Source organism: Melanostigma gelatinosum (assembly GCF_949748355.1).
Source record: "Melanostigma gelatinosum genome assembly, chromosome: 15".
Classification (NCBI taxonomy): domain Eukaryota; kingdom Metazoa; phylum Chordata; class Actinopteri; order Perciformes; family Zoarcidae; genus Melanostigma; species Melanostigma gelatinosum.
In genome coordinates, this window is record NC_136648.1 from 9,665,169 (window position 1) to 9,690,279 (window position 25,111).

General features: G+C 44.2%; 1 protein-coding gene across 2 annotated transcripts; it reads right to left on the reverse strand.

Annotated features, from left to right (window-relative positions):
• Positions 1-6: 6 nt before the first annotated feature.
• zfyve9a (zinc finger, FYVE domain containing 9a) lies at positions 7-25,111 on the reverse strand. 2 transcript variants are annotated; one of them, XR_013772645.1, is made up of 20 exons: positions 24,980-25,111; positions 19,366-19,466; positions 18,912-19,019; positions 16,268-17,691; positions 14,125-14,224; positions 13,416-13,592; positions 13,115-13,278; positions 12,160-12,289; positions 11,680-11,802; positions 10,971-11,126; positions 9,744-9,968; positions 8,576-8,658; positions 8,328-8,432; positions 7,083-7,233; positions 6,826-6,906; positions 6,092-6,254; positions 5,174-5,279; positions 4,808-4,984; positions 4,221-4,635; positions 7-2,959 (listed from the first exon to the last, which is right to left on the reverse strand). XR_013772645.1 is itself a non-coding variant. In XM_079285249.1 (19 exons), exons 3-19 carry the CDS (start codon positions 18,979-18,981, stop codon positions 4,474-4,476), a joined length of 3,597 nt encoding a protein of 1,198 aa, XP_079141375.1. In that variant the 5' UTR covers positions 18,982-19,019; positions 19,366-19,466; positions 24,980-25,111; the 3' UTR covers positions 3,628-4,473. The 2 variants fall into 2 exon arrangements, 1 of the variants encoding a protein (XP_079141375.1); XM_079285249.1 differs by lacking the exon at positions 7-2,959 and having other exon boundaries at positions 3,628-4,635.

Sequence of the window (25,111 nt, forward strand, 5' to 3'; positions counted from 1 at the left end):
TGTGTGTATATATATGTGTATATATATGTATGTATATATATATGTGTATATATGTATATATATATATATGTATGTATGTATATATATCACAGAATGTGTACATATTCCTCATATTATTACAGCTCTGGTATCTAGAACTGCACCTGTGCACTAATACCAAAGTAATCACTGTTGCTGTAAAATCCTGCATATTTGAAATTTGCCTTTCAGCAGCCAAACCTGTTACGATGACGCCAGAGTTTAATGTGTGACGGGGCTGTTTCCCCCCCCGGTTTTCAGTGTGAGAACGAAGGCAGAAGCGCTGTGATGTTTTGAAGGAGTAAGCCAAATAATGATGATGATGCTACAAGGTACGGTGATATGATTATGCTGGAGACCACACTCCCTTTTGTTTTTTGGCACCTTTGACTTTGATTAGTAAGTCTTGACTGCGGTCACTAAACTGCTCTCTCACTTATCTGTGGCTTTAGCGATGTTACATTTATATCCGTCTGTTTTACACTGAACAGGACACATGTGAGTTTAGCTCATCTTTAATTGTTCATGTCTGAAAAGCTAAATTAAGGAAAACACCCTTTATTACACGTACATTATAAGATGGTAATATTTTTTAAGTAAACGATCGGATGACTAAACTTTGATAGTATCCTGTACATATTTCACTTAAAGGAATAGTTTTAATGCCGAGTTAGATGAGAAACTCGATACCACTGATGTTCATGTGTTGAATATGAAGCTAGATCCGGAGGAAACGGCTCTTCTGGCTCTCAATACACGTGGGTGTGTGTGTGTGTGCGCGCGTGCGTGTGTGTGTGTGTGTGTGTGCGTGTATAACTACACATCTAAAGCTGGCTATTTAACAAGAGTCCAGTAAGTGATTAAAGTTTGGACTCCATGCTTTCAGTCTTTATAAGCTAATCACTTCCTGACTTGTTCTGTATTCAACACACGAACATAAGTATCAAACTCTTCCCCAAAATGTGTAGAACTACTTTTTACTATGCAACCGCCTCTGAGTCTTGGGATGATTCTTTATTCTTTTTTTTTAAAAGGACCAGTTCACCCAAATTACAGGAAGACTTTCTATTTTCTTATCTGCTGCGGTTTGAAAAATAACTGGAAGACGATGTTGGGATTGAAAGTAGATTTGTTTTACCCTTAAAAATGGTTTAAGGAAAACAATGAACTTCCAATCTCAACTTTAGTGGACAATAAGTCTTTACAGTGAACATCAACCGATGATTAGAAAAAGAGCCGAACAGCTGCTGGATGGACCTCACAGTGAAAACTGTTTGAGTGAACTGAGCCTTTACTGCAGCCTCGTAATAGAAGATAGTTCAGAAGCCATAACAAACGCACAGCCAACATTCAGACCATATTCCAACTGGTTGACCTCAAAACTGTCACCATTACAACCTGAAGTTTACCATAAACAGTCCCCGTAATAATGAAAACATACGGTCATCCATTTTATTTTGTTAACATGTTTGTTTACAGAGATCGATGATGTCATGCTGTTTGTATTTACAGAATAACTTCTAATAATCTGTAAGACAGAATCAAGGCTTCATTGTTTTTAATTCTGGATTTGTTTGCCTGTCCCGCTTAAAAATATACCAATTAAAATGATCTTGTTTTGCATTGTCACGTATTCTTTCAGTAAAAAAATAAAATCTGATTTAGCAATAAAACTTTTGAAGAACCTCAAAAAGGCAGAAACTACTCACGCATTTTTAATTTTCTATAAGTTTTTATTTTACATATACTACAGTTTTTCAACAAAGACCACTTTGACATTTAAAGGAAAGGAGGCCAGGGTTTTTTGGCTTTTCAAACTTTGACTGTTTATTAAAAAAATAATTATTTTAACAAAACCCAGACAATGAGTGGATCTTCTAAAGAGATAACTGTTGATTTGCTCTCTCCATCGATTGGAGCTGGTTTGCATGCAGTGCTATAGGTCCGGATCTAACATCTTACAACTGAATCCAAAAAAAAAAAAGAGAAAGAAATAAATGCTACTTTTTCAATCAAACAAATTGCACCTTTTTCGTTTGGATTGAGGACATATTGCACACGTCAGATAATGCCAAAATAAAACGTAACAGGAAGTCAGAAGATTAAAGCCTCACACCTCTTCATCAATGCTAGTTTATAAAAACAGAAGTGATGAACGTCACCCAGTGCAGACACAGTGATTGAGATACACCAGCTCTGGTAGGATCACAGTAACAAACCCGGAGCTGGTCACCTGTTGACCTCGTTCAGTCCTTAACGATTTTAAATCGGCTTCACCGACAATACTTTGCTACAGCGGCTCCTAAAATACTTAAAGATTGAGTAACGAATACAGAACAGCTACAGGTCTAATTTAGACGCGCCGGCTCGTCTGCAGGTTTTCGTGCGATTGTCTGATTTACAGTTGTGACGTCGAGATTGATTCACGCGCTGCAGTAACAGCATCTTTGTGTGTGCAGCCCCTTCTGGTTTTACATTAGCATGATTAAAGATGGAGAATAGTTACTGTACAGAGTATTTTGGACATGACAGGGTGGTTTTTGGTGATTAGTCTAGCCAGAAACAAAAACACACTTTTACAGATTTGAACAGAAACAGGAGGAATACATTCTTATCATTATTTCCAGGTCCATGTTGCTGAAGGAGACAGACGCACTAAAACAGTTTCCATCTACAGGGTTCCTCTGAGCAGGTCTGGAGCAGGATGTTCATGATTTCAGGGCTTTGGAGGGACGATAAAGTTGCAGGAAATGTGAGATGAAATACATTCAGCTTCAGGTCAATCAAACTCGTTTCTGCAGGAACCCCAGATCTTTACAAACACTGAACTTTTCTGCCGTTGGGGGAAAAAAAAAAACCATGAGTCTTCCAGGACATAGCGGCAACCCCCGACACTCGCTCTCACTCTCCTGTTGATGGCTTAGAATCCAGTGCACTGCTTCTGCAATTGAATACAGTTCTTATACATCTATTTATATATCTTTACATCTTCTACAGTTATCCTCTTTAATATAACTGGAGTGGCTTTTTCAACACGAGTCGATTGATGAGATTTAAAGACTGATTTCCCTCTTCAGCGTTACGTACAGATCAAGTTCATCAATAAAGCATTGGAACCTTTTTTTTAAGTCTGCGGTCTACTGCGGGACAAAAAGGCTTTTTGTAATATTTCACAGAGCGTCAGTTCATAACACTGTCTTTATATCTGGGGTCTATGGAGGCTACAGACGCAGAGTTAGAATGGAGGAGTTACTACGCCTACAAAAATATGTACAGCAGGTTGATGGATTCATCCATCAACTAAAGCATCTGGTGATTGACGAGTAAAGCTAAATGTTCTTTTTTGTTCCGCTTGATGAATCGCTGCTGCAGGCACTGAGCACCATGGTGCAAAAACCCCCCCCAAAAAACTACATCGCCACACAGTCCATCTCCCCATCTGATTGGACAGATTTCCCTTTTAACGTCACTTTAGAGAAAAGGTCCAGACTTCTCAGCGGTGAATACGAGTCTCTTGTTTAAGAGCATCTGTGCTACGCAGAGATCAGAGAGCTCCAGGACCCCCCCCCCCCCCCCCCCGTTACATTAGAATAACGGGTGAGCTACATACAACACCTATGAAAACTATTCATTCTCCCTGGAAGTTTTATCGTTTTACTACATTGAATCAAAGCAGAAGTGGCTTCTTTTTTTTTTTTTTTACACTGATCACTTGATCGCTCAACTATTCGCCTCCACCGTTGACGGTTCCATCTGTTGTACGAAGTCGTTTAGTTCTCGACCATCTTACTGTTTTTTTTTAACGAAACAGCTGATCGGGAAACCAAGTGAAACCACTAAGTTCAGTCAGAAGGACAATTTACTGGAACATTTCTGCATTTAGTAAGAGTGGAATAATACAAAAAACTTTCAGTAGAATAAAATCTATGTGCTGACGATCTCACTGTTTTTCCAAGAGGTTACCGCGGTGTGAAATTATTTAGATGTGCGATTTATATTCCTAATTCCTTAGACTTTGTAGAGACGCTCTTTCCACATCTAATCTACTTTGACTCAATGATGCACAGACGGTAAAACATGAAATACATTCCGGGGGGTTGTTTCTTTTTAGAGGCACTGTAACGCCACACTGGGGTTGAACAGTGTGATGTCGCTGGTGTTCAATTCCTGCTCGGAGCACCTCAAGTGAACACCAGAAGTACCTGTCAGGCGAGGTTCAGGTACACAGGACACACAGATGGTCCTGCTCGGAGCTCCGTCAGGCGGCCCCTGGAGCAGAGCAGATGGCGGTTGGATGCATAGGTTTGACTTGAGGAACGCTACTCCCCCCGACCCCCCTCCCCCTGCCTGGCATGCCAACATTTTTGTTTTTTCCAGGCTTGAAGTGCAAACGGTTGAAGGGAGACGACGTCATAAAGTAAACGGTGTTCTTGGAGGTGAAGCGCCGAAGGAGTCCTAGGAGATGATCTCCAGGATGTAGAAGACCAGCTCTATGACCACCGGGCCCTCGCTCAGCCGACACGCCCCGCTGTGGATGACGGGGATCAGAGCGCTGTCCAGGTCGCTCAGGTACTGCGGCAGGAGAGGCTGGCCGTTGCTTCCTGCCAGGTAACCCACCTGTGACAATGAGGACGCAAAGAACAGCGCATTTCAGAAGGCCGTTAAGAGCTACAGTCTTTCTAGATGGTGTGCTTGCTCGATTATCATAATTTAAATAGTTGCATTTTGTGCCGATCGACTAATCGATGTACAAATTGATAGCGTCTCTGTAACATCTGAACCGTCCCACCTGGTCAGAGTCCAGTGTGACCCTCAGTCCCAGTTTGGCCATGCCGTCCTCCTTCAGCAGCTTGAGGTGCGGACACAGCGCCATGCAGAAAGCTCTCGCCACGTTCTCCGTCAGCCGGCTGTGGTCGGCCGGGTCGCTCAGGACGTTGGGTTGATCTTCACTCTGCAGGAAGAACACCTGAGAAACAAACCGTAATATAAAAACACACAAACACCCCTCCAACAAGACCGACAACAAAAAAACACACTTTACTTTAAACCTGAATTGTTTGGTGAATAAAACCTCAACACAGTATCAACTTGCGTGGTGGCTTTATTTTCTTCCTGATACTCAGTGAAATGATGGGTTAGTGTGTAAACCGTGTACCTCTGTCCAGCGGATGACTTTGCCGTTGGCTTTGAACTCCGAGCCGTGGAAGATCTTGACGCTGATGATCGACTCCATAGACTTCCCATCAATGGGACTAATGACGCTAAATAAGAGTCACACAAAACAAGTGTTTCAGCATATGACTTAGTGTAGTACATCATAAAAATTAAACAATAAATGTCGTGTTTTTGTCCGATGCCAATGTTCTTGTAACGTATTTAATAAGCAACAAAAATTCAAAAGCATTGGTGGGAATGCTAAACTGTAAACAAGTCCTGGATTTAAATAGATCATCATCAGAGGAGGAGTCTTGTGATTGGTTCACTTGCTTCACGTTAAAGTGTCTTTCGTCAGATGGACATAACTAACCAACCAGCTCGTCCCGTTTCATTCACAACACCTGGATTCATCATTCCTGATCTGGTGAACTACGGGTTAAAACAGCTGCTGTGCAGATAATATCCTCCCACTGAAGTGATAAAGTATCTGCTGAAAGGCCTCAATTATATCAAATAGCGAAAAGTCACATTTAATTCGTAGATTTGATCAAGACTGATATAAAATTGATTGCGTCGGTCTCCATCTCAAAGCCACGCCAAACCACATCATTCCACCTGGCTGAGATTCTCCTCCAGAGGGCTTCCCCGAGCATACATAATGACTTTTCATAGCCACGGAGTAAAAGCAGCGGTTGGGAGGCTATCAGTTCAATTGTCCGTGACATAACAGCATCTCTTTCATCTCGTCTGTTCACCAGGTCTAATCTGTTCCAGTCTCACAATCAGAATCGGGTTTAGTGCGAAAGTGAGAGTCGGACGCTTTGTTTACACAAGTACGCATGATCGGCCAACAGCTTACATACACAAAACAAGACAAATGGAGGTCTCCACTATTTGCGGCGCCATCTTTTCTTACCCCTTGTTGAAGTCGTGGTCGTCCTCCGTCCACTGGATGTGGACGAGCTCCTGGTTCTCCTCCTGGTCAGCTTTACCGCATGTGATGCTGAAGTCCTTCATGTCCCTCAGGGCTTGCCGTAGAGAGTCCATGGTCTCCGCCGTGATCTGGATCATCACACCGTCTAAAGGGTGGAGAAAAGACACGACGCATCATCTTGATTAGTGCTGCAACAGACAGAACATGACTGAACAATTTCAATAAACAATTAATCATTATAAAATAAAAAGGGGGAACCACTGCTGCACATGTTTCCCCCTTTTTTTTTTTAAAAGTCCATCGTTAGTGAGACCCAAAAACCTGATAGAAGCACATGACTGGAGAACCCTTTAAGTCATGTTTCATTCGCATTCACTGGTTTCAGCTTTTCAACGTGAGGATTTGCTGTCAATTTAATAACTTTAACGTTTTTGTACTGTATCCTTGAGCTTCAGGAAACTGTGGGGCTTAAATCATTGTCGTAAATAATTTTATGGACATAATACACCCAGAGAACAGCAAAACCTTTGACAGTTTCTAAGTTTATTCTGTCGAATCTTAAACTCCTTATTTGCAGCTCTAATCATGAATTTGTGGCAACATGGGTCTTATTCTTTGTGTGTTGTCGAGGCCTTTGTGAGGAAGCTTCATACAAATATTCTAGACCAATATTTCAGCATTCTTACAGCCAAGATGTCGTCCGTCACATTTCTCACCTTCCACAATGCTGGTTTTGGCCAAGAAGCCCGACGACGCTTTCAAAGCACCACTGAATACAAAGAAGCAGGCTCCAGTGACTGCAGGGAAGATACAAAGAGGAAAAACAATCACAACTTAGAACACAACTAATCTCAATCAGCCAGGACCGGAGACAGAACAGCAGACACTAAGATCAGGCACTAAGATGGATACAGACCAGACTGGCTGAGCGATAAAAGGACGCGTGATGAAATGCGTGCGTCTGTGTCAGCACCTTTGCGAGGCTGGTGATGGATGCTGATAGCCTGCGTCTGGTAGTTCCCGTCGTCGTTCTGGACACACACCAGGTGGGAGTCGGCCCGGTCGTTGAAACACGCCCCCATGGCCAGCACGTGTTCGTTGGACTTGTTCATCGCCTTCATCATCTGCGAGGACAAATGAGATCCATGTCTGATTAAGATGCCCGTTGGGAGTGTGAGCTGAGGAAAATGTGCTTAATACGGGCTGCCTGGTTAAGCCTGGCTGCAGTGGGCTTGTGGGTAAAGTCAGAGTTAAATGGGCGTAGAGATGACAGACTGACATTGACATTGACATAATAATTCTGCTAAATCCTCTGCGTCTCTCTGAAGCCGTCCTTTGCAAATCAGAAATAAAACGGAAAATCTGGAGGGCTTTAACCACTTGCTGCGCTGAAGGCTCGCCTGCAAGCTGTTGAGAAACGGTCCCCGCTTCACATTGTTGGGTTCCCATCTGTTACTGCGTCAGCAGCCAAACGCTACAACCAGCACCGCTCTCTCCATCCTTCTTTTCTCAGCCAAATGGTGCTTTGTGCGTATCACGAACATTCATTCACACCTTGGAGGCAGCGGCGTTCGAACACGTCGGCAGCCCACGCCTAATGTTCAGCTGCAGGGACCCTGGAGAGTGTGTCACACATCACCTACGCAGTACGAACGTGTGTGTGTGTGTGTGTGTGTGGATGGTCGGGGAGCTTAACAGGAGCCTCTTCCACTGATGTCATTAGTGTAGTTTCATTTTTGTTTGGAAAATATTATCTTTGACTCAAATGTGCAACATGAGAAAGTAGAGCTGTTCCCTCCATATCTACAATACAAATGTTTGATGTGGAAGGTTTGCAGTTTTAGGTTGCTTAGACAACAAACAAGATTGACAGGTGTGAAAGCTGTCAATCAAACTCTGGTGAGAACTAAACAACCGGACCAAGACCACGTGACAGGTCTCACGTCGCTTCTATTTGGGCTCTGCTGAGGCTCCTTCGAGGTTTCCCGTTGAAACATGTTGACGTCACCCTTCCCCCGCATCCCTTCAATATTTACAACTCTATGTTTATTACTAACATAAGGTTATGTGGCTAAATACTCGTTGGCTGCGCAATATGGGTAAAAACTAAATTCATATCATGAATACAATTAGTCAATTTCATGTAAAGAACAACCAGATGTCTGTTTAAACTGGTATGTGATGTCATCATAGTGGTAACCAGAAGCAAGGCACTCACCTCATTGTAACGATTACTGGGGACCTTAATGCTCGTCTTCTTCACCTCCATGTCCACAACCAGACCTTTCACCACCGGTAGAGTGTACTGGTAGTTACGGAAGTCCTGAGACAGGGACGGAGGGAAAAAAAAGAAGAAAAAAGGTGAGGACAGAAAAACTGTATTTTTAATTATACGTCTGTAACGGACACTTAAATCAGAGCTCTTCAACCTTGAGAAGGAACAAAGACAGAAACAAAGCAACGTACTGCGAGCAGATTCATGATGGTGTGACCGGTCTCTCCGAAGAGGGGCTTTCTGAAGCGAACACTGAACAGAGGACACGGATAAACTGCAAAACAAAACGTTTCAGTTTAGATGAATCCACAACAGAACTTCGTTACTACTAACACGTTATCTTTCATTTCTAATGTCAAGGCTACTTATTTTTCATTCATTAAGTGTCTCATTCAGTTCCTCAGCAACATGATGTCGGTTTGGAAACCGTGGTTAGAAAAGGTACAGAAATGTGGTCACAGAAAGGGATGTTTTGATTATTAGCTCGATTTATTATTGATCTATTTTATCAGTCTTTGTTCTTGTTATGTTTTTGTCGCTGTTTCCAGGTTTTATGAACTGCGCAACTTGTGTTTCCTGTGTTTTCTATCCTGTTTACTCATTAATGCAAATTACCTAAAAGATCTGCAGTTCAGCGGGGATCCGTGCGCCGACGAGCAACCCGAACGCCTGCTGGTCACTGCTTAAGGTAAGAGGTGCCGGCGTAGAGAGCTACACTGTTTGTGTGGTGGATTAATTTCATGGTGACGGGAGCATTTTGTGTTTAAGAGCCTCGACTGTATGTGGCTTTGTTAATGTATTCCATCAAAGCTCGCTGGAGGAAGGCAAGAGGCTTAGCAGAGCCAGGCGGCACTCCGTGCTCGCAGCTCTGGCTGTGAGGAAAGGGGATTTGGTGGAGATAAAACCTCTCACAAGACTTCCTGGTCCATGTGGAAAGCTGTGAGAAATGTATAAGAGCAGGCCGGGTTTCACGTCTACAGGCTTCATCTGACAATTGACATACTAAGCTCTCTAGATCAAGCTGGATCTTAATATTTTACCATAAGAACCCATCAAACACTCGCGCGTAGAGCAATACTTGAATGCCCCCATCAGAAATGTGACATCACATCCTTTTTTTGGACGCCGTTTGGGGAGATATTGTTCAGCGGGAGACTGATGTGACACATACTGCTCAGAAAAAAAATGGAAATATGAACATTTACACTTCCTCGACTACTGGAGGAAAGAATTGTCTGCTTATGAAAATCATGTGATATGATGGAAAGCTCCAGAACAACTACCAAATGGACTGAAATTGAATGTCAGTTTAAAATATCCCCCATCACTATTGCTATACAGTGTACACTCTGCACTCACATCGGTACTCTGCGCCCAGCCGCAGCATGAGGCGGATGGGGAAGACCTTGGCCCAGGGAGTCTCCCACTTCTGCATCAGGATGCCGAAGAGGTACGGTGGGTTGGGCAGCAGCAGGTCCTGCAGCGACTGGAAGGAGGGGCTGATGTAGAGGAAACCGCCGTGCTCCTTACTGCCCAGGAAGCTCTGCGTGAAGAATGAGTGACTCAGGTGGCTCAGCACGTTGCCTTTAGGAGACGAGGAAGACGGGGAGAGAGGTTAGTGATAAAGGAGATGCGAGGAGGAGGGGTTGGTGAAATAGGAGGGGGGAAGGCAGAGCCGGGAAGTGGGGGAGAAAAGAGTAAAATGCAGGGAAGGACATGAGACAGAAATGACGACAATTAACACAAATGAAAAGCAGGGGGAGGAAAAAAATAAATAAAAAATAAAAAAGGGACAAACCAGTATCGTCCTCTGAAGGGAGGCAAATGTAAAAGGCAGTGGCTCTTAGTGTTTACTGTGTGGATAAATGCTCTTGCTTCGTCTGATTCAAGTTCTACATCAATGATTAAAAAGGAGTCTTGCCTGCTCGCCCTACAGCCTCATATTACCAGAGGGGCTTCATGTTACCACTTATCTGCAGGAGGAATCGCTTGCTTTAGAGGCCACGTACCGCAATAGTGTCATGATAGTGCTCAGTGGCTGGGACTTGCTAAAGCCAGCGATTCTTCCCGAGACCTGACAGACTGCGAGTTAAATCAGAAATGACTCACACAATAAGGCTCCCTTCCTCCAGCCTGAAACTGCCCCAGTGTGAATATGAAAAAAGGAAACCGCCTGAGGGGAGCGAGCCATCAAAGTCACCCGATATTAGCCGATTTTGCTCCGCAGCATACGGAGCTTAAAAAACGCACGATAAGCGTTGGTGAAGTGTCAAGCCTGGGGGGAGGCGACCTGACAGCAGGATGCTAATGTCTGCACCATTTTTCATGACAAAGGCAGAGACTCAATTCAGCAGCAGTGGACCTCGTTTCCAAATAGAGGACGACGAGACGCCGTCTCTACGGAACAAAAAAGTAGAGCATGAGCATTTCCCCCATTATTCTACATTACTTTTGGGTCAGCTCTTTTTACACTGGGCAACACCTGACAGGTAGACTCACCTGTTGACAGAACTACTAATGAGCTGCTATCGTGGTGGACGAATTTCAGAGCGAGCCTCCCGGTGGAGCTGTTGGTTGAGTTCTTACCGCTGAGGGCCTCCTGGTAGAGTTGAACAAAGTGGGTGAAGACGTCTTTCGGGATGGTCTTCTCGTCAGGCAGACACTGGAGCAGAATGACCACCTCTGCTTGGCCGACGGCGTGCATGCCCTTCGTCGTCACGTACCAACACTTCCTGTTTACATCTGTGGGTCAGAAAAAACAGAAGACTAGTCTGTCACATAAGAATTATCCTGCTTGAACAAAGAGCATTACATTGCATCAATAAAAACTGAGAAGGATCCCAATTTAAAGTGAGAAAACTCATGTCCGGTCCGTCTTTAAAGAAGTGTTCTTCTGTCTTTGCAATGCTCAAAAAGCTTATATGTTAAATTTTTCATACCTACTTAAGTACATGGATGAATAAATTAATATCCAGCAAAGCACTTGACATACAGCATGAGAGCTGATAGGGAATTAAGAGCGCCAACTTAACGTTGTGTAAGTCTATCCTTCACCACCGTTGCAGAGCAGATTATTCAAAAGGCAGCAGAATTCACTAATAAATGAACAAATTACTCAGAAAACGTTTTACTCAGTGATTCAGACAAAAGCTTAACAAGGCAAACATTAAAAAGTATACAGTAAAATGTTTATTTTCACTTTGCCTGGCTTAGACCATCATGAAATTTAAATTTTAAAAAGGCAAGTTGACACACTGCGCCTTACGTTGTTGACCGGCATGATCAAAATACTCACAGTTGACTAGCTTGACCATGGCGAGCAGGTTAGCGTTGAGCACGAAGACCAGGGGGTCCGGACTTCCCTCCTCCAGCTGCTGCATGAGGACGATCTCTGACAGCCTCTCCTCCACTGCATAGTCTGCCGGTGGGGTGGAGCACAAGAAGGAGAGGAGGGAGGAGCCGAGGTAAAAGTTAGATAAACAGACAGGAAGAACTCGAGGATGAGCGGAGCGGAGATGTCGGAGTGAGGATGATAAAAATGAGTCTCGTGTGAGGTAAGAGAAGGAAATGATGATCAGACCTAGATGACGGAGACCCTCCAAATTATAACATCATCACTGCATTCCCATGAACAACCCCCCCCCCCTGTTGGCAATGAGTGGTGGAAACATGAGCCGTGACTCAGAGCACATGTAAAACACACGTAACAAGCACAAACACAGCAGCTGACAGAGCAATGAGGCGGCAGCAGAATGGTGAGGATGAGGGCAAGCACCTGTGATGTGGCCTCCCGTACCTCCTTTGACTCCGGTGGAGATGAGGATGGGAGGGAGCCCGTCCTCCGGGATCAGACTGACGGAGCTGCCTACGGGGCTGCCCACCGGGGCAACAGGGGTGTGGGCTGCCTGGGGGGGGGGGGGGGGGGGGGGTGAGATGTAGGTCATAACATACAGTGAGAGGGTTTCCATGGCTGTGAAATAAATGTGGGTGCCATATCTCTTATGGTTAAAATACAATTAAGATCAACAAAAAGGTCAAGATAAACACAGCAGAGGCCAAATCCATCCTGACTTTTAGTTCCTAGTACAAGTGAAAGGTTGGATACAAATCGATAGCATGTTTTGTTAGACCCTCTAAAAACCGGTTTGTAATGCAAGCGTTCTGTTGTGTGTTGATGTCACTTTTCTCAGATTTAAGAAGCTCCTCCGGAGATGTCATACCACTGTTTTCACTGTTGTCATTATTTTTTGTGGTCTTCCCAAATGAGCCACACCAGAGTTAGAGTAAATTCAGACTACATTTTGGCTTGGCTTGGTCTGATTTTATACCCAAATTGTGTTTGTATTGCATCATCTGGCCGTCAGAGATGAAGCCATTTAAAAGCTTCAACAATGATTCTGTTCAACAGGCCATGAATCATCCCGAGTGGCGGCATTCAAGTCCAATGAGTGTACAAGCAGCACGGCCACTGAAACCACCAGATTCAACTCGCCGCTCTGTTATTTGTTGTGGGGACAAACGTGGACGTATTTCCTTTAAGCGTTTCGGTCGACTGGGTTTTCCAATTCTGATTAAGCAAGCAAGGAATGTTTCCTTTAAACTCACTGCAGTAAACCACCAAGAATCCCACAGAAAAGAGTTCTTTGTGGCTTCAGAGGAGCTAATACGACCGTAACAAGCTCTCCTAATAGCATTAGCTGTGGGTGAATGTTCTTTCGTGCCGAGCTTACCTCCGAGGATTCAGAAGTGGAGGATTTGTTTGAATACGTGGAGATAGCCAGCGACTGTGAGGGGGCTGAGCTGGAGGTTGGGGGTTTGGGGGACTCTGCTGTGTCTCCGTTGGGTAGCACCCCATCAGCAAACCACACCCTCCTCTGCTCCCGTGTCAGGGTCCCTAAAGGTGAGAGAACCCCAGTGAAACACCATCAAAGGTTATGTAAATAAAAACTGTACGCAAGCAAAAGAGAGGACAGAATGACACTGTAAAAAATAAATCGCTAAGAGCACTTTTATTCTCGGTAAAGGTTGTACCCTCGTTGCCAGCCTGTTTCAGGACTCCCACAGGCACCATGACGGTGGGAGGAGGGGAGCTGAGCACCCCAGAGGCCTGGGCCTGCTGCAGGGGGGGGATGGTGGAGCAGTACTCCGCTGGGTTGTTTGGGTTCGGACTCTGGTTGCTTCCAGTGGCCGGCGTCTCCCACGATTGAGCTGACAGAGACAGAAAACACTGTTATCTGTGAAGACAAAGACTTCTTTCTTCGGCAGGCAATTGGAGTTTTCATGGTATGACAAGCACAGGTGTGTCTGTCATTAACGAGGGCTTTGTTCCAATACTAAGCCATTCCAGCTCATTAACGTTATGAATTACACCTGTGCTTGTTCTGCTATTACACACAATGTCTGCTGTGAAAAAAGGGCTATTTACACAGTAGCTTTGCCCCATTACACTCCACATTTATGCTATAATCATAGCACTGCTGAGCTTTCCTGTTGAAAATAATTTATTTCTGTCAAGAGAACTGGCTGAACAACAAGATGAATCTCAAGATGAACATTTTTAAGTACCGTTTTTAACTTAGGGGGCAAAAAAGTACTGATGTGGACCATTATTTAAACCCTTTTCTACTTCCTTAATTTAAATTGAGCAGCATCTTCGGTTGCATTTATATATGAATGAAAAAAGTGTACATAAAAATGCAACAAGTTGGACAGAAGTAACTTTCTACTTGATGATTCTCACCACTGGTCAGAGCAGAATGACAGGTGACACAGACGCGAGCATCCTTCCTGTCCATGTACACGAGCCGGCACTTCAGGCTGCAGCACGTCGCACAGAAAACCTTAAAAAACACAAAGAAATAGCAAATGTGCCATTTTATAGCTATTGACTCCCTGTACTCTGCCAGGGCTTCAATGAGCTGCAGCTGTGCACGGGGCACTTTTCATTTATTGCACCTCATTACACATCGTTAACCAGTCACATTCAGATCCTAACAGCACCATCATACACCGGTTTGTGCATCTACCAGCCTGGTGGCGGGTGCACAGAGGATCCCGCTGCGGCCGCTGTTTGCGGCCCCAGCGGTGGCGTCAGTATTACTGCAGTGCCAGCTCCTCCCTGCTCAAGTGTCAGTGCGTTTGTTTACCACCATGGGAAATGAAGTGGCTGTCTGGAGATATTCCAGTGCGGCGTCAGCGACCGCATCTTCACTTTAAGGCACTGTGCGGAAAAAAATCTCTTGTATTTTTCTCCTTGAATGCATGATTTTTGTCTTTTGTAAAGAAGCACTTATTTGTCCTGTTTTGTTTGCAGTTGTGTTTTATTCATGTAAAGTTTATTTTAAGATTTACTGCAAAATGATGACTGTCGAACATTACAGGTTTGATGATTCCAGATAAGTGTGTATGATAGATTAGACAATTAACGTGCACTTAATGTGGCTCTGCCCGGTAATCCATAAATTTTGGGTTGAAATTGGTAACCAAATATCCTCCATAACACAGTGTCCTATTGAGCTCAATCCTCTACGATGCATTCTAGGCCTAGACGCTGCCTCACCTGTATTAAACCGATATAAAAGAACCCTCAGAATTCTATGGTACTGTGCACGGTTATCAATCTTACAGCACTGGCTAGATGATGCAAAACCATCTGTTTCACGTTGGCTCTATAATGTTCTTCAATTAATCCCACTGGAAAGGCTCACGCATGTTCTCCGAGGAGACAGACGGGTTCTTCTCCGTTTGGAACCCTGTTATGGATTTTATTGGAGAGGAATATGCCGAAATCATACTAAGAGGCTTTGCAACCGTGGGATCCAAGTGACTCAGTGAAGGAAGAAAGTCCACAATATTTTGTTTGTCACTGTGTGCGACTGTTTATATGGTTGGCCGCCATGTTGTATGTAATTCATGTGGAGGATAATATTTGGCATATAAAATGTGTGGGCCGAAAAAGTGGATGCGTGTAGGAGGGAGGTTTTTTATAACTTTGGGTTCCGGGGGACGCCCAGAGAGCTAGGTTCACAATGTTCATTGGTATCTAGTAGAAGGATGATGATCTTTGTTTATTTACTTATTTTATTAATTTTTTTATTTTTATTTTTTGTTGTAGCTGTTTGTTGTTGTTTTTTGTTTGTTTTTTGTGTCCGGGATTGGTTGTTTGTGTGGTTGGCAGGTATGTTACGTGCTGTTCTGTTTGTGAGTGGCATGTCGCACTCTTGTGTAAACTGAAAATAAAAAGATTGAAAGAAAGATTCGACAATTAAGTTATTATCCAGAGAAGATTAATCCGTAAACATTTTACTTCTCAATTAATTTGCGATAGTCAAGCTTTGTTTTTTGTCACATTAAACGTTGGTCGGACGAAATAAGTGATTGGAGGACCTCATCTTGGCTTTTTATTTTACTGACATTTTATAGCCCAAACAATGATGGAGAAAATAGTATGAAGATTAATGGATATTTAAATCAACCGTTAGTTGCAGCCCCATTGTGTCCATGTCAACATGTTGTCATAAGAAACCCAGGATGAAGGAATCAGCTAAAACCCTAGAATAGAAATAGACTTTAATCTAAATACAATAAATATATCACGGATACACTGCATTCTGGTCTACTAACCTGTACAGACTACTGTAAAGAGCAAGGATGTAGTCTGTTATTCTGAGGGACCCTTTCATCTGATGCTTTAGATGTAAGATCATTTGTGTAGCTGCTCGTGAGTGTCAGCACATTGTCTAATTATTGTGGAATTATAAATACACAACCCATAAATGACAACAAACAGAATTGGCTTAGAAATGCCCGGTTGCTGTAAACTTTGTTGGAAGTGTGCCACAGAGTTTTATTCTAGATGTTCAAATAAAAAGCACTCCACTGACCTTTCCGCAGGCCCTGCAGTGGTGCCTCCTCTTGGTGAAGGTGAACTTGACGTCACATTTCATACAGATGGGAGCCTGGGAGTCAGGCACCCACACAGGGGCCACCTCCCCCAGGGAGCTGACGGGTCTCCTGCACAGAGTGCCCTGTTGGCCCGCTTGGAGATCATTGTCTGGGCTCTCCGAGGGCATCGGGGAGTGGACAACGACGTCGCCGTTCACCCCGACTGCGCTCTGATCAGTCCCGTTGGGCGTGGCTTCGGAGGGCGTGCTTCTCCGACACTGGTTCTCCTGGTTCTTGTTCCTGCTGACGGCGGCCGGGCCGAGCTGATTTTGGACCTGGCCCGACAGCGACTGTGGGATCTGGAGCTTGAGGCTGACCGGCTGCTTCGGTCGCGCCCCTCCGTACGGAACACTGACCGGCTGCAGCCGGTTGTTGTGGCGTTTTGGCAGGACGCCACCGGACCCCACTGCTCCTCCATCGCTGCCCTCTTGCTTGCTTTCCTCCATTTCTTTCTCCTCAGTGGCAGAGTCCTCTTTGGAGGGGACGGGAGAGGGAGAAAAACCCTCTTCCTCCTCTTCCTCTGTAAGTTTGGAATGGTTACTGCTCTCCTGCTCCAAACCATTGGGAAGGCTTGACACCTTGAGGAGTTGTTCCATCTGTCCCTCTGGACCACATCTCCTCTCTATCTCCTCCACTCCAACCCAGTCAGACGGAGATAAACCATTCACCTCCACCTCACAACCAGCCTGAACATCTCTTCCCCTAATCGAGAGGCTTTCTAGCATCTCCTCTTTTAAGTGTACAGTTTGTTTTTCTCTACAATTGTCCTGTAAAACATCAGCGCTGGCCCCCTCTGTGACATCTTTCCCATTTGGTGTCGTTGGTTGCACATCTGGATGAATTTTCAGAGACAGAGTTTCATCTTTGTGTCCTAATGCCACCTCAAAGGTAAAGTGAGTGTGATTGACAGGGGAGGCTCCTCCTCCTCCTGCTGCTGCTGCTGAGGCCACTCTCTCCTCCCGGTCAGAAGCACCAGGCGCTTTGTCTGGAGGAGAATGTGTCTCCTTGCTGAGCCCATCCAGTTGTGGGCTTGCCGGGCAGCCATTCTCCACAGCAGTAGCGGCCGTCACAGGGGGCGGCGAGAGGTCGTCCGTGCCCACCAGTTTGCCGATGTTGGGCTGGAGTAGTGGCGGGCTGTGGACGTCTGCCGGCCTCTCCTCCACCCAGGACGGAGGTTCGGTACCGGGGTGTCTTTTAGGGTCGCCCCCCGACAAAGAGTCGGGGAGAGTTTTGAATGGCAGTGGACTCTCCTGCGGGCTGAGGTCTGCGTGGGCCAGGGCCGGGTTCAGAGAGAGCAGGTGGGCCGGCGGGGCCAGGATCTGGGTCCACTTCGCATCCGAGAGAATGGGGTTGTCAGTCTCATCTGGCAGGAGAAGAAGAGAGGAAAACAGACTTACTTACAAATGAAGTGCTAAAGAGAACTAATACAAAGATACACACTCCCAGGTGATCGAAGGAGCTAAAAATGGAAGAAACCAAGGGACACATTAAGAAATGAGGTTGGCATGGAATGGGAAATTAGTGTGTGTGAGGATGGACTAGGAAATTCTGAAAGTGGGCCAAATGACTCGGTCACCCCCAGAGCCATCAGTCAAGCAGACACATGTATGCTGTGTAACGCAAGCGGAAACCATACATGCATGCATGAATGCACGCATGCACGAATGCATGCATGCACACATGCACGAATGCACGCATGCACACATGCACGCATGCACACATGCACGAATGCACGCATGCACGAATGCATGCATGCACACATGCACGAATGCATGCATGCACACATGCACGAATGCATGCATGCACGAATGCATGCATGCACACATGCACGAATGCATGCATGCACACATGCACGAATGCATGCATGCACACATGCATGAATGCACACATGCATGAATGCACACATGCATGAATGCATGCATGCACACATGCATGAATGCATGCATACACACATATTCAAAAAGGATACATACACACATATTCAAAAATGATACATATTCAAAAAGGATACATATTCAAAAAGGATACATATATATATATATATATTCAAAAAGGACCTTCTCACACGGTGATGTCAGCTACTGTATGGCGCTCTCCTGCCTCCGCTGGAATTTATCATCAGCCATAAATCCAGAAGGAAAAAAAAGTAGCGAGTCTGCAGATACACAGCTCAGTAATGTGCGTTTACTTTACGATAACTAAAAATAAACTCTGTGAAAGCACTTTTTTTTAAATAGGCCCAAACACAATTTCTTTACTTATTGTGAGCATTAAGTGTGGAAAAAAGAGGCGATTGTCTTGCACCAATTACACAGTTTCACACAAGCCCAAAGGGAAATTGATAATCCAATTAGTCCTATTCCCTCTCTGCACACCCTCAATCACCAACTGTAGATGTTACTCACACTCATCGGGTGGTGGCCAATCGTCAGAAACCGTGACATGGCTGACATAACCTGACCACAACTTCTGTGAAAACTCAACCCCACAGACACACCTCGTCCCATTTGTCGTTTCTCAAGCACAGTGACTCATTGTTTGTCTCCACATCAATTTTTTTTTTTTTTTTAAAGATTGTCTCACCTTCGTTCTGCTCAAACTCGTCCAGCACCTTATCCAGGTTAAAGGCCTCGGCCTGGAAGTAATTCTCCATGGGTCAGGAAGCTCCACCCTGCCGACGGCCGCGTGAACCTAGTCACACAAAGACGTGTTATTAAAACCTGGTTCACATTTCCACACTGTCTGCAGATGCCCCCTACGGCCTGCATCATATCTCCTTCTTCATATCTCCCTTTAATACGATTTAAGTGGAAACATCCCCTCTGACGACTGCTCGTTCTCACTTCTCATTCCCCTCCCACGTCACTGCTCTCTTTTGTGATCTGGGCCACAGAGATATCATTTTGTAGACATTAAGATCCAGCCTGCATAGCACGTATCTTAGTTTGAATGATAGAATTATGCTGAAACATAAATGGCCTATATTCTGTTCCTTTTACATTACATGAAATAATGTTCCCATCTCCGTCAGACTCGCCTGCACAGAGGTCCTCCCCAGCAGTCCCAGGTGTTGTTTCTCAGCAGGTCTCCCTCTCAGTTCTCACGTCACCCAGTCTGGCCAGCGCCCAGCGCCCACACCTGAGACATGAAGGGAAACAGCGATCAGTGACAGAGCTGCTTCCACACCGGTGCGGCAAAGCACGCTGCTAGTTACATTACAGGGTGACACAATGAGCGAGTATGGTTACAGTATATTAACTTTAAATCATGGAGAAGTAAAGCCTGCTAAGGCCTTGATTGGTGCTAAATATTTCACTTCCTGTGAGTTAAAAGTGTTCATATTAAACATCGGAATTTTATTGGGTAAAACCTGAAGTCCCAGGTTAGGCCTGGCAGTTTAGGAAAATAAAAATACCATGCTTCATTTAATCACACAGTACATCTAGCTAATTGTATGTAATGCACATTATCATACAGAGTGAGCCGTAACCCATCCACGCTCGACAAGGCAATCAGTCATGAATGTAAAACAGCTGAAGCCTGAATCTTTGTTCAGATAACCTGCCCAATCTGTCCTTGCTGATGAGAAGACCTTGGAAAGAGGGTGTGTGTGTGTCTGTGTGTGTGTCTGCAAATGAGACACACCCCAGCTGAACTTCAGGGTCATTCTCATAAGGACAAGAGCGACCAGGGATTACACTGGAGACCAGATATTCCGCAGAGCGAAGGCTTCGGAGAAAGGAGCCGAGTCCACACATTTTCCGCTTTGTTTAAGGCGCACGCGTTGACATGACATCAGCAGAAAACAGTGAAGGCACAGGACAGGAGGCTACACGTGTGATGAGTACCGCGGGTCAAACCATTCCTGCCACACTAGGGAACGAGGCTGAAGGAAACACTGATCAGAGCCAAATAAACCCCCAGAAAACGAATTGCACCGACGACAAAAAGGCTACTTTAAGTTAAGAATATTGACAAAATAAATAATCCATTAGTGAATGAAACAAAGCGACGGCGCTTTAATTCAAGCATGTTACAACCTTTAAGCAAGCTCAGTCCAGATGGAGCATGATGACTCAGATTAGGCACAATAATGACGTCACCGCTCAAATACAAACTATTTTAATAAATATTTCATATGATCAGTTCATCTACTCTACTGCACGATACAGTGATTTCACCTACATTCAATGAATGAAACCTTTCTATACCTGTGAGGAAAGATTTCAATGACAATCTTACTTCAGATTGGAAGACTATTATTCATATTTTTCTAATCTGTGTAATTCAACTCACTCCGGTCGGTACGGCTTTTGGTAATAAATAAAAACAATGCAAAGAAAATTGAAAGAAAACCTTGCAAATTGAGATTGACATTTAATTTCATCAGGATCTACCTGATCTAACAAAAGGTTAAAAAATAAAGAATTCTAACCAGACTGTTACTGATACTCAGCACCTCTTACTTCAGCGGGGAAGTCTACAATGAATGAAAGACTTCTGAAATCGTCCCGCAACATAAGAGCCTGAAATGCTCCAGTGGACTGTGGGACAGTAAAACACACACACACGTGTCCATGAGGACAGGAGCTCGTCCCTGATTAAGATTTAATTACTCTGCAGAGGCGGCATTGAATAATGCATCTTTAGTCAAAGTGCGTGAAGGAGTTGTATTTTTAGACATGTAAATTTGGGAAGATGCTTTAAAGGAGACATAAGTGCATGAGAGCGCACGTCAGTCACAGAGTCTGTAGGACTAAAAGGAAATTGGTCCTGCAGAGACATGATATTAATATAATGCTCCTACTACTCAACTGATACCTCATCAAAAACTATTACACGTGGTGTGGCCTCAAGTAAAGCAAGAATATCGAGCTCACGTGACGCTTATTCTAATTGAGCTCTGAACTATTCTAAAGACGAAACCAACGACAAACAAATGTCCATAAAGCCCAGAACTGTGACGCTGCAGTAAAACGGTTTAGTATCTTTAGCCTTGCTGGTGGCGTCCCAGAGTCCAACGGGACATCAAACTACTTCTGTCTGACCAACAGCTAAAGAACTGAAAGATTTTAGATTTAAAATGGTATCAAATAGAGAAACATCCTCACACGAGAGCAGCATGTGCCAAAATAATGACAGTAAAGTCATATCTGAAAAGGGGCTGAACATAAATAAGGGTGTTTTGTAGAACGGTGTAATCGTATACAACACACATAACGTTTACTGACAACAGGGCAGGGGTCTCTCCTCTATTTTCAAAACAAGAGAGCTGCAGTCGGTCCTCTTCCAGTACAGCTGTGCTGCAGCCTCCAGTGTGAGCCAGACACGCTACGAATGAAACGGCCTGACGGACTACTAACATGATGAACCACGCCTGACTGGACATCCCGGCACGGCAGCCAAATGAAATAAGACAAGAGCATAAACAGCGAGAAAGCTCGGACAAACTAGAACGTTACAGCGGTTCATTAAGTCCTCGCTGTCGGAACAAGACTCAGGTTTCCTGCTGCCGTTTCCTCGTTTCCTGCGTTCACTTCCTCACACATCAGGTGGAATTCCCGTACAAATAACCGTTGACGTTTTAGTTATGCAATATAGAAAGTTACTACATTTTGGATTTGGTTTATTTGAATAATACTTTCCTATTTTAGGTTGTTTCCTTTCACGAATTATAATTTTTTTTTTGGAAAAACCAATTATCTTTTATCTTATCAAACGATCTTTTTTGGAGATCCACTTCCTGTAAGAGGATTGGCAGTCAGTCCATAAATGTTCTTTTATGGAGGTAGAATCTTTTCACAGCATACATTTTGATAGGTCACAGCAAGAAGACGATGGTGTAAAATCCTTAAAAATAATAATAATCATAGCAAAACAGCATTTAAGTGCACCATTTATTGTTGTCATGTCACAGACACTAATCTGTCAACATCCTGGTAATTAATATCATGGGCAAATACATCTCATAAGTTTATTCATTGTGCTACAATGAGTGATGAGGAGGCTTTCTAAGGGATTAATCATGACAGGCGGTGCATTAATCCTTGATGTAGCCCTGACGCGTTACCTTTAGAGGCCTACTGTTGTTTAAATGTACTGCATCGTGGTGTAGAGAGCAGCAGGGATGGCGTGTTCTCGTCGGCCATCCCTTAGTTAGAACTCAACTGGTCCTCTTGACAAAAAGCCAACCGGATTGTTACTGTAAAAGGCTAACGCTAGGCTACAAACGCACGTTGTAAACACAGCGAGGCGGTAAAGGCCGACTAGTCAGCAGGATGACATTTTGTAGTCTCATTTAGCCTTTTGTTAGCAACCTCCTTTGTTTTAAAGACGCGTAAAAGCTTCAAATTCACAAGGTGCACCGACATGTTCTATATCGCAGGACAAAACATTAAAACAGTCTATCCACAGACTGAAAACTCATTCAAAAGAATGCATCGACTTCGAGATGAGGGTGCAGAAATGCCGACTCATTTCCAGGTTTTAGGACTCTGCAGCCCTGTATGTGGGACATCAATGAGCTCCTTATTTTACAACACTCGGGTGTCCTTCAGACAGCACTTGAGAGGGAAGCGTAGACTTTTTGTGGCAATATTAGAAGCACATGGTCTTTTTATTTTGCTGAGAATTTTTTCAATTATAAGTCCTAAAAATCATACATCAGTTATATTCTTATGGGCCCCCACACTTGTGATAAATCTCTGTAAATACTTCTCCAAGAAAACGGACTTCTTATACTTTTCTTTTTTTTTCTGGTGCTGCAAACTTCCCAGGACAGCGAGCTCACATCGGGATAAACATTGTTTTTTTTAGATCCACACCGCACACAGACGCCGTCTACTCGGGGTGAACACAGGAAACCTCAAATGATCACTTCCTCTCTTTAAGAATGGACTGACATCACTTTCTAACAACGTGATCACATGACTGAGTGACACATTATTATGTAATGCTTGAAGCCCAGACTGGGAGCACACTGGGAGTTGTCCTAGCTCGTCCTGTAAGGTTGTGTGTTATTCCATTCACCAAAGTGCTGCTATAGATCTAAGAAATTACAGGAATACACATTTAAAGAAAAACATGCCACAGGTTTGCAACGCTTCAAAAAGGTCACTCTCTCCTTAATAATTAAAAGAAGAATCCTTTGACAAGACAGGTTGAAACGGCAACTCTGTAGAGATTTGAAGGAGGTAAAAATAAAGAGAGTAGCTGTCGCCCTGTTACAAAGAGACGCTCTGCTTCACAGCAAGTGTCAAACGCTATTACCGGTATCATCTTCTTCTTCTCGCCCTTATGTTTTGATCTACATTTAAAAACCACAAGAGGAGGCCGACTGTTGGGCTGCCGTCGAGGAGAGACTTGTAATACTTTGTGAAAGCGTACAGTAACCTACAGCTAGGAGGTCTCTGCACTGGGAGCCTGTTGGATCAGTCCACTCAATCAACCCCCTGAGTTTGATCACTGATTGAGGGTGTAGTGAGATAAAGATTTAAGAAAATATATATATTAAAAGTCCTGTGTGTGTGTTTTACACCCAGCTTGGATGCCAAGAAAATGATGAGTGTCGTCTTAGCCTTTCCAGATGCTTAAATATCATCCGATCTGGCGTTCTCTTAAGAGAAGACAAATTCTTTTTTTTAATTCCTTGCTGGTGATTACTATTCAAGGTGGCACTGGGGTGTGGGCCCATCTGGTCTTCATGAATCCACCTCCAGAGCTCCACTAAAAGAGGCCAATGACACACAATGATGAGGTAGATGCAAAAACAAAAAACAAGCTGGGACCAACAAACTAACTCTCAAGAGCTAAGATAGATGACCATTAGCTTCAATTATGCAACCATAAAGTGGCACTGTGGCTGCTGCCTACAGGCCAAACACAGCCTCACGATGGGTGATATTATTCACAGGTAGGTAAACCCGTGGAGGGGGAACTACTTTGTGTTATTAAACGTGGAAGGTTATTTCTGAAAAGCTATAAAATCACCGGTTTAGTTAATAACTTAAGAGTTAGTTGTATTAGCTGGGGCTGCTAGCTGAATTTAATGTCCACACCTAAAATGCCACAAGTTAAGTTTCCAAAACAGTCATCACTAAGCCGGTGGAACAAAATGTTAAAAAAAATAAATGTAGAGAGTAAATAACACCACTGTATGTATGGCAGCTGGGATGTATCGAGCAGCTAGAAATGGCTCCAACAGTTCGGCGAGTAGCGACGTGCTGCTCTGACGGCCACTCACACCGCCGCTGACTCGGTGGGCTTTAGTGACTAACGGCCACTTTTTGACGGTTATTTGAAAAGCGTTCCTCCTCCGGTTAGCGCGAGCGCATTGCTTACAGTCACTGTGAGTACGTTACCTTCCGCACCACTGCTGGCGTTTATAGTGAATCTGTATTAGCTCGTTGAAGCCGCGTTAACGTGTTGTGTAATTGAACGTAAAATAGTGTTACCGTAATAACGCCACCTTTCTCGGTGCCCCCCACCGCTTCGTTACGCTAGCAAAACAGACCGTAGAAAAAAAACATGCCGCACTGACTTGGGCTTAGTTCATGTAGCTAACACTTGCCTTTGGTTGCAATGGCGGGTTTGTAACATTAAGAGCAACAACAGACGTGTGAAATGTCATGCAAACAGATTCAGTTACTCACCAGATGAATCCTCATCTTTACGTACAGTCCCGCGGAGCCCCTCCGTCAGTATCCGTCATACTTAATCCCCTTTTGGAAGGCTATTTTGGAGTATATTCGTGTGGAACCTCCGCTGCCTTAACTCAAACGGTA

What these genes read in the sequence shown, in the direction of transcription:
- zfyve9a (XM_079285249.1), bottom strand. Translation starts at nt 18,981, where the DNA reads ATGGAGAATTACTTCCAGGCCGAGGCCTTTAACCTGGATAAGGTGCTG. An exon ending in CCACTTCTGAATCCTCGGAG is followed by an intron (nt 12,290 to 13,114) that starts GTAAGCTCGGCA and finishes CCCCCCCCCCAG; the next exon opens with GCAGCCCACACCCCTGTTGC. An exon ending in CTACCAGGAGGCCCTCAGCG is followed by an intron (nt 9,969 to 10,970) that starts GTAAGAACTCAA and finishes CGTCTCCTAAAG; the next exon opens with GCAACGTGCTGAGCCACCTG.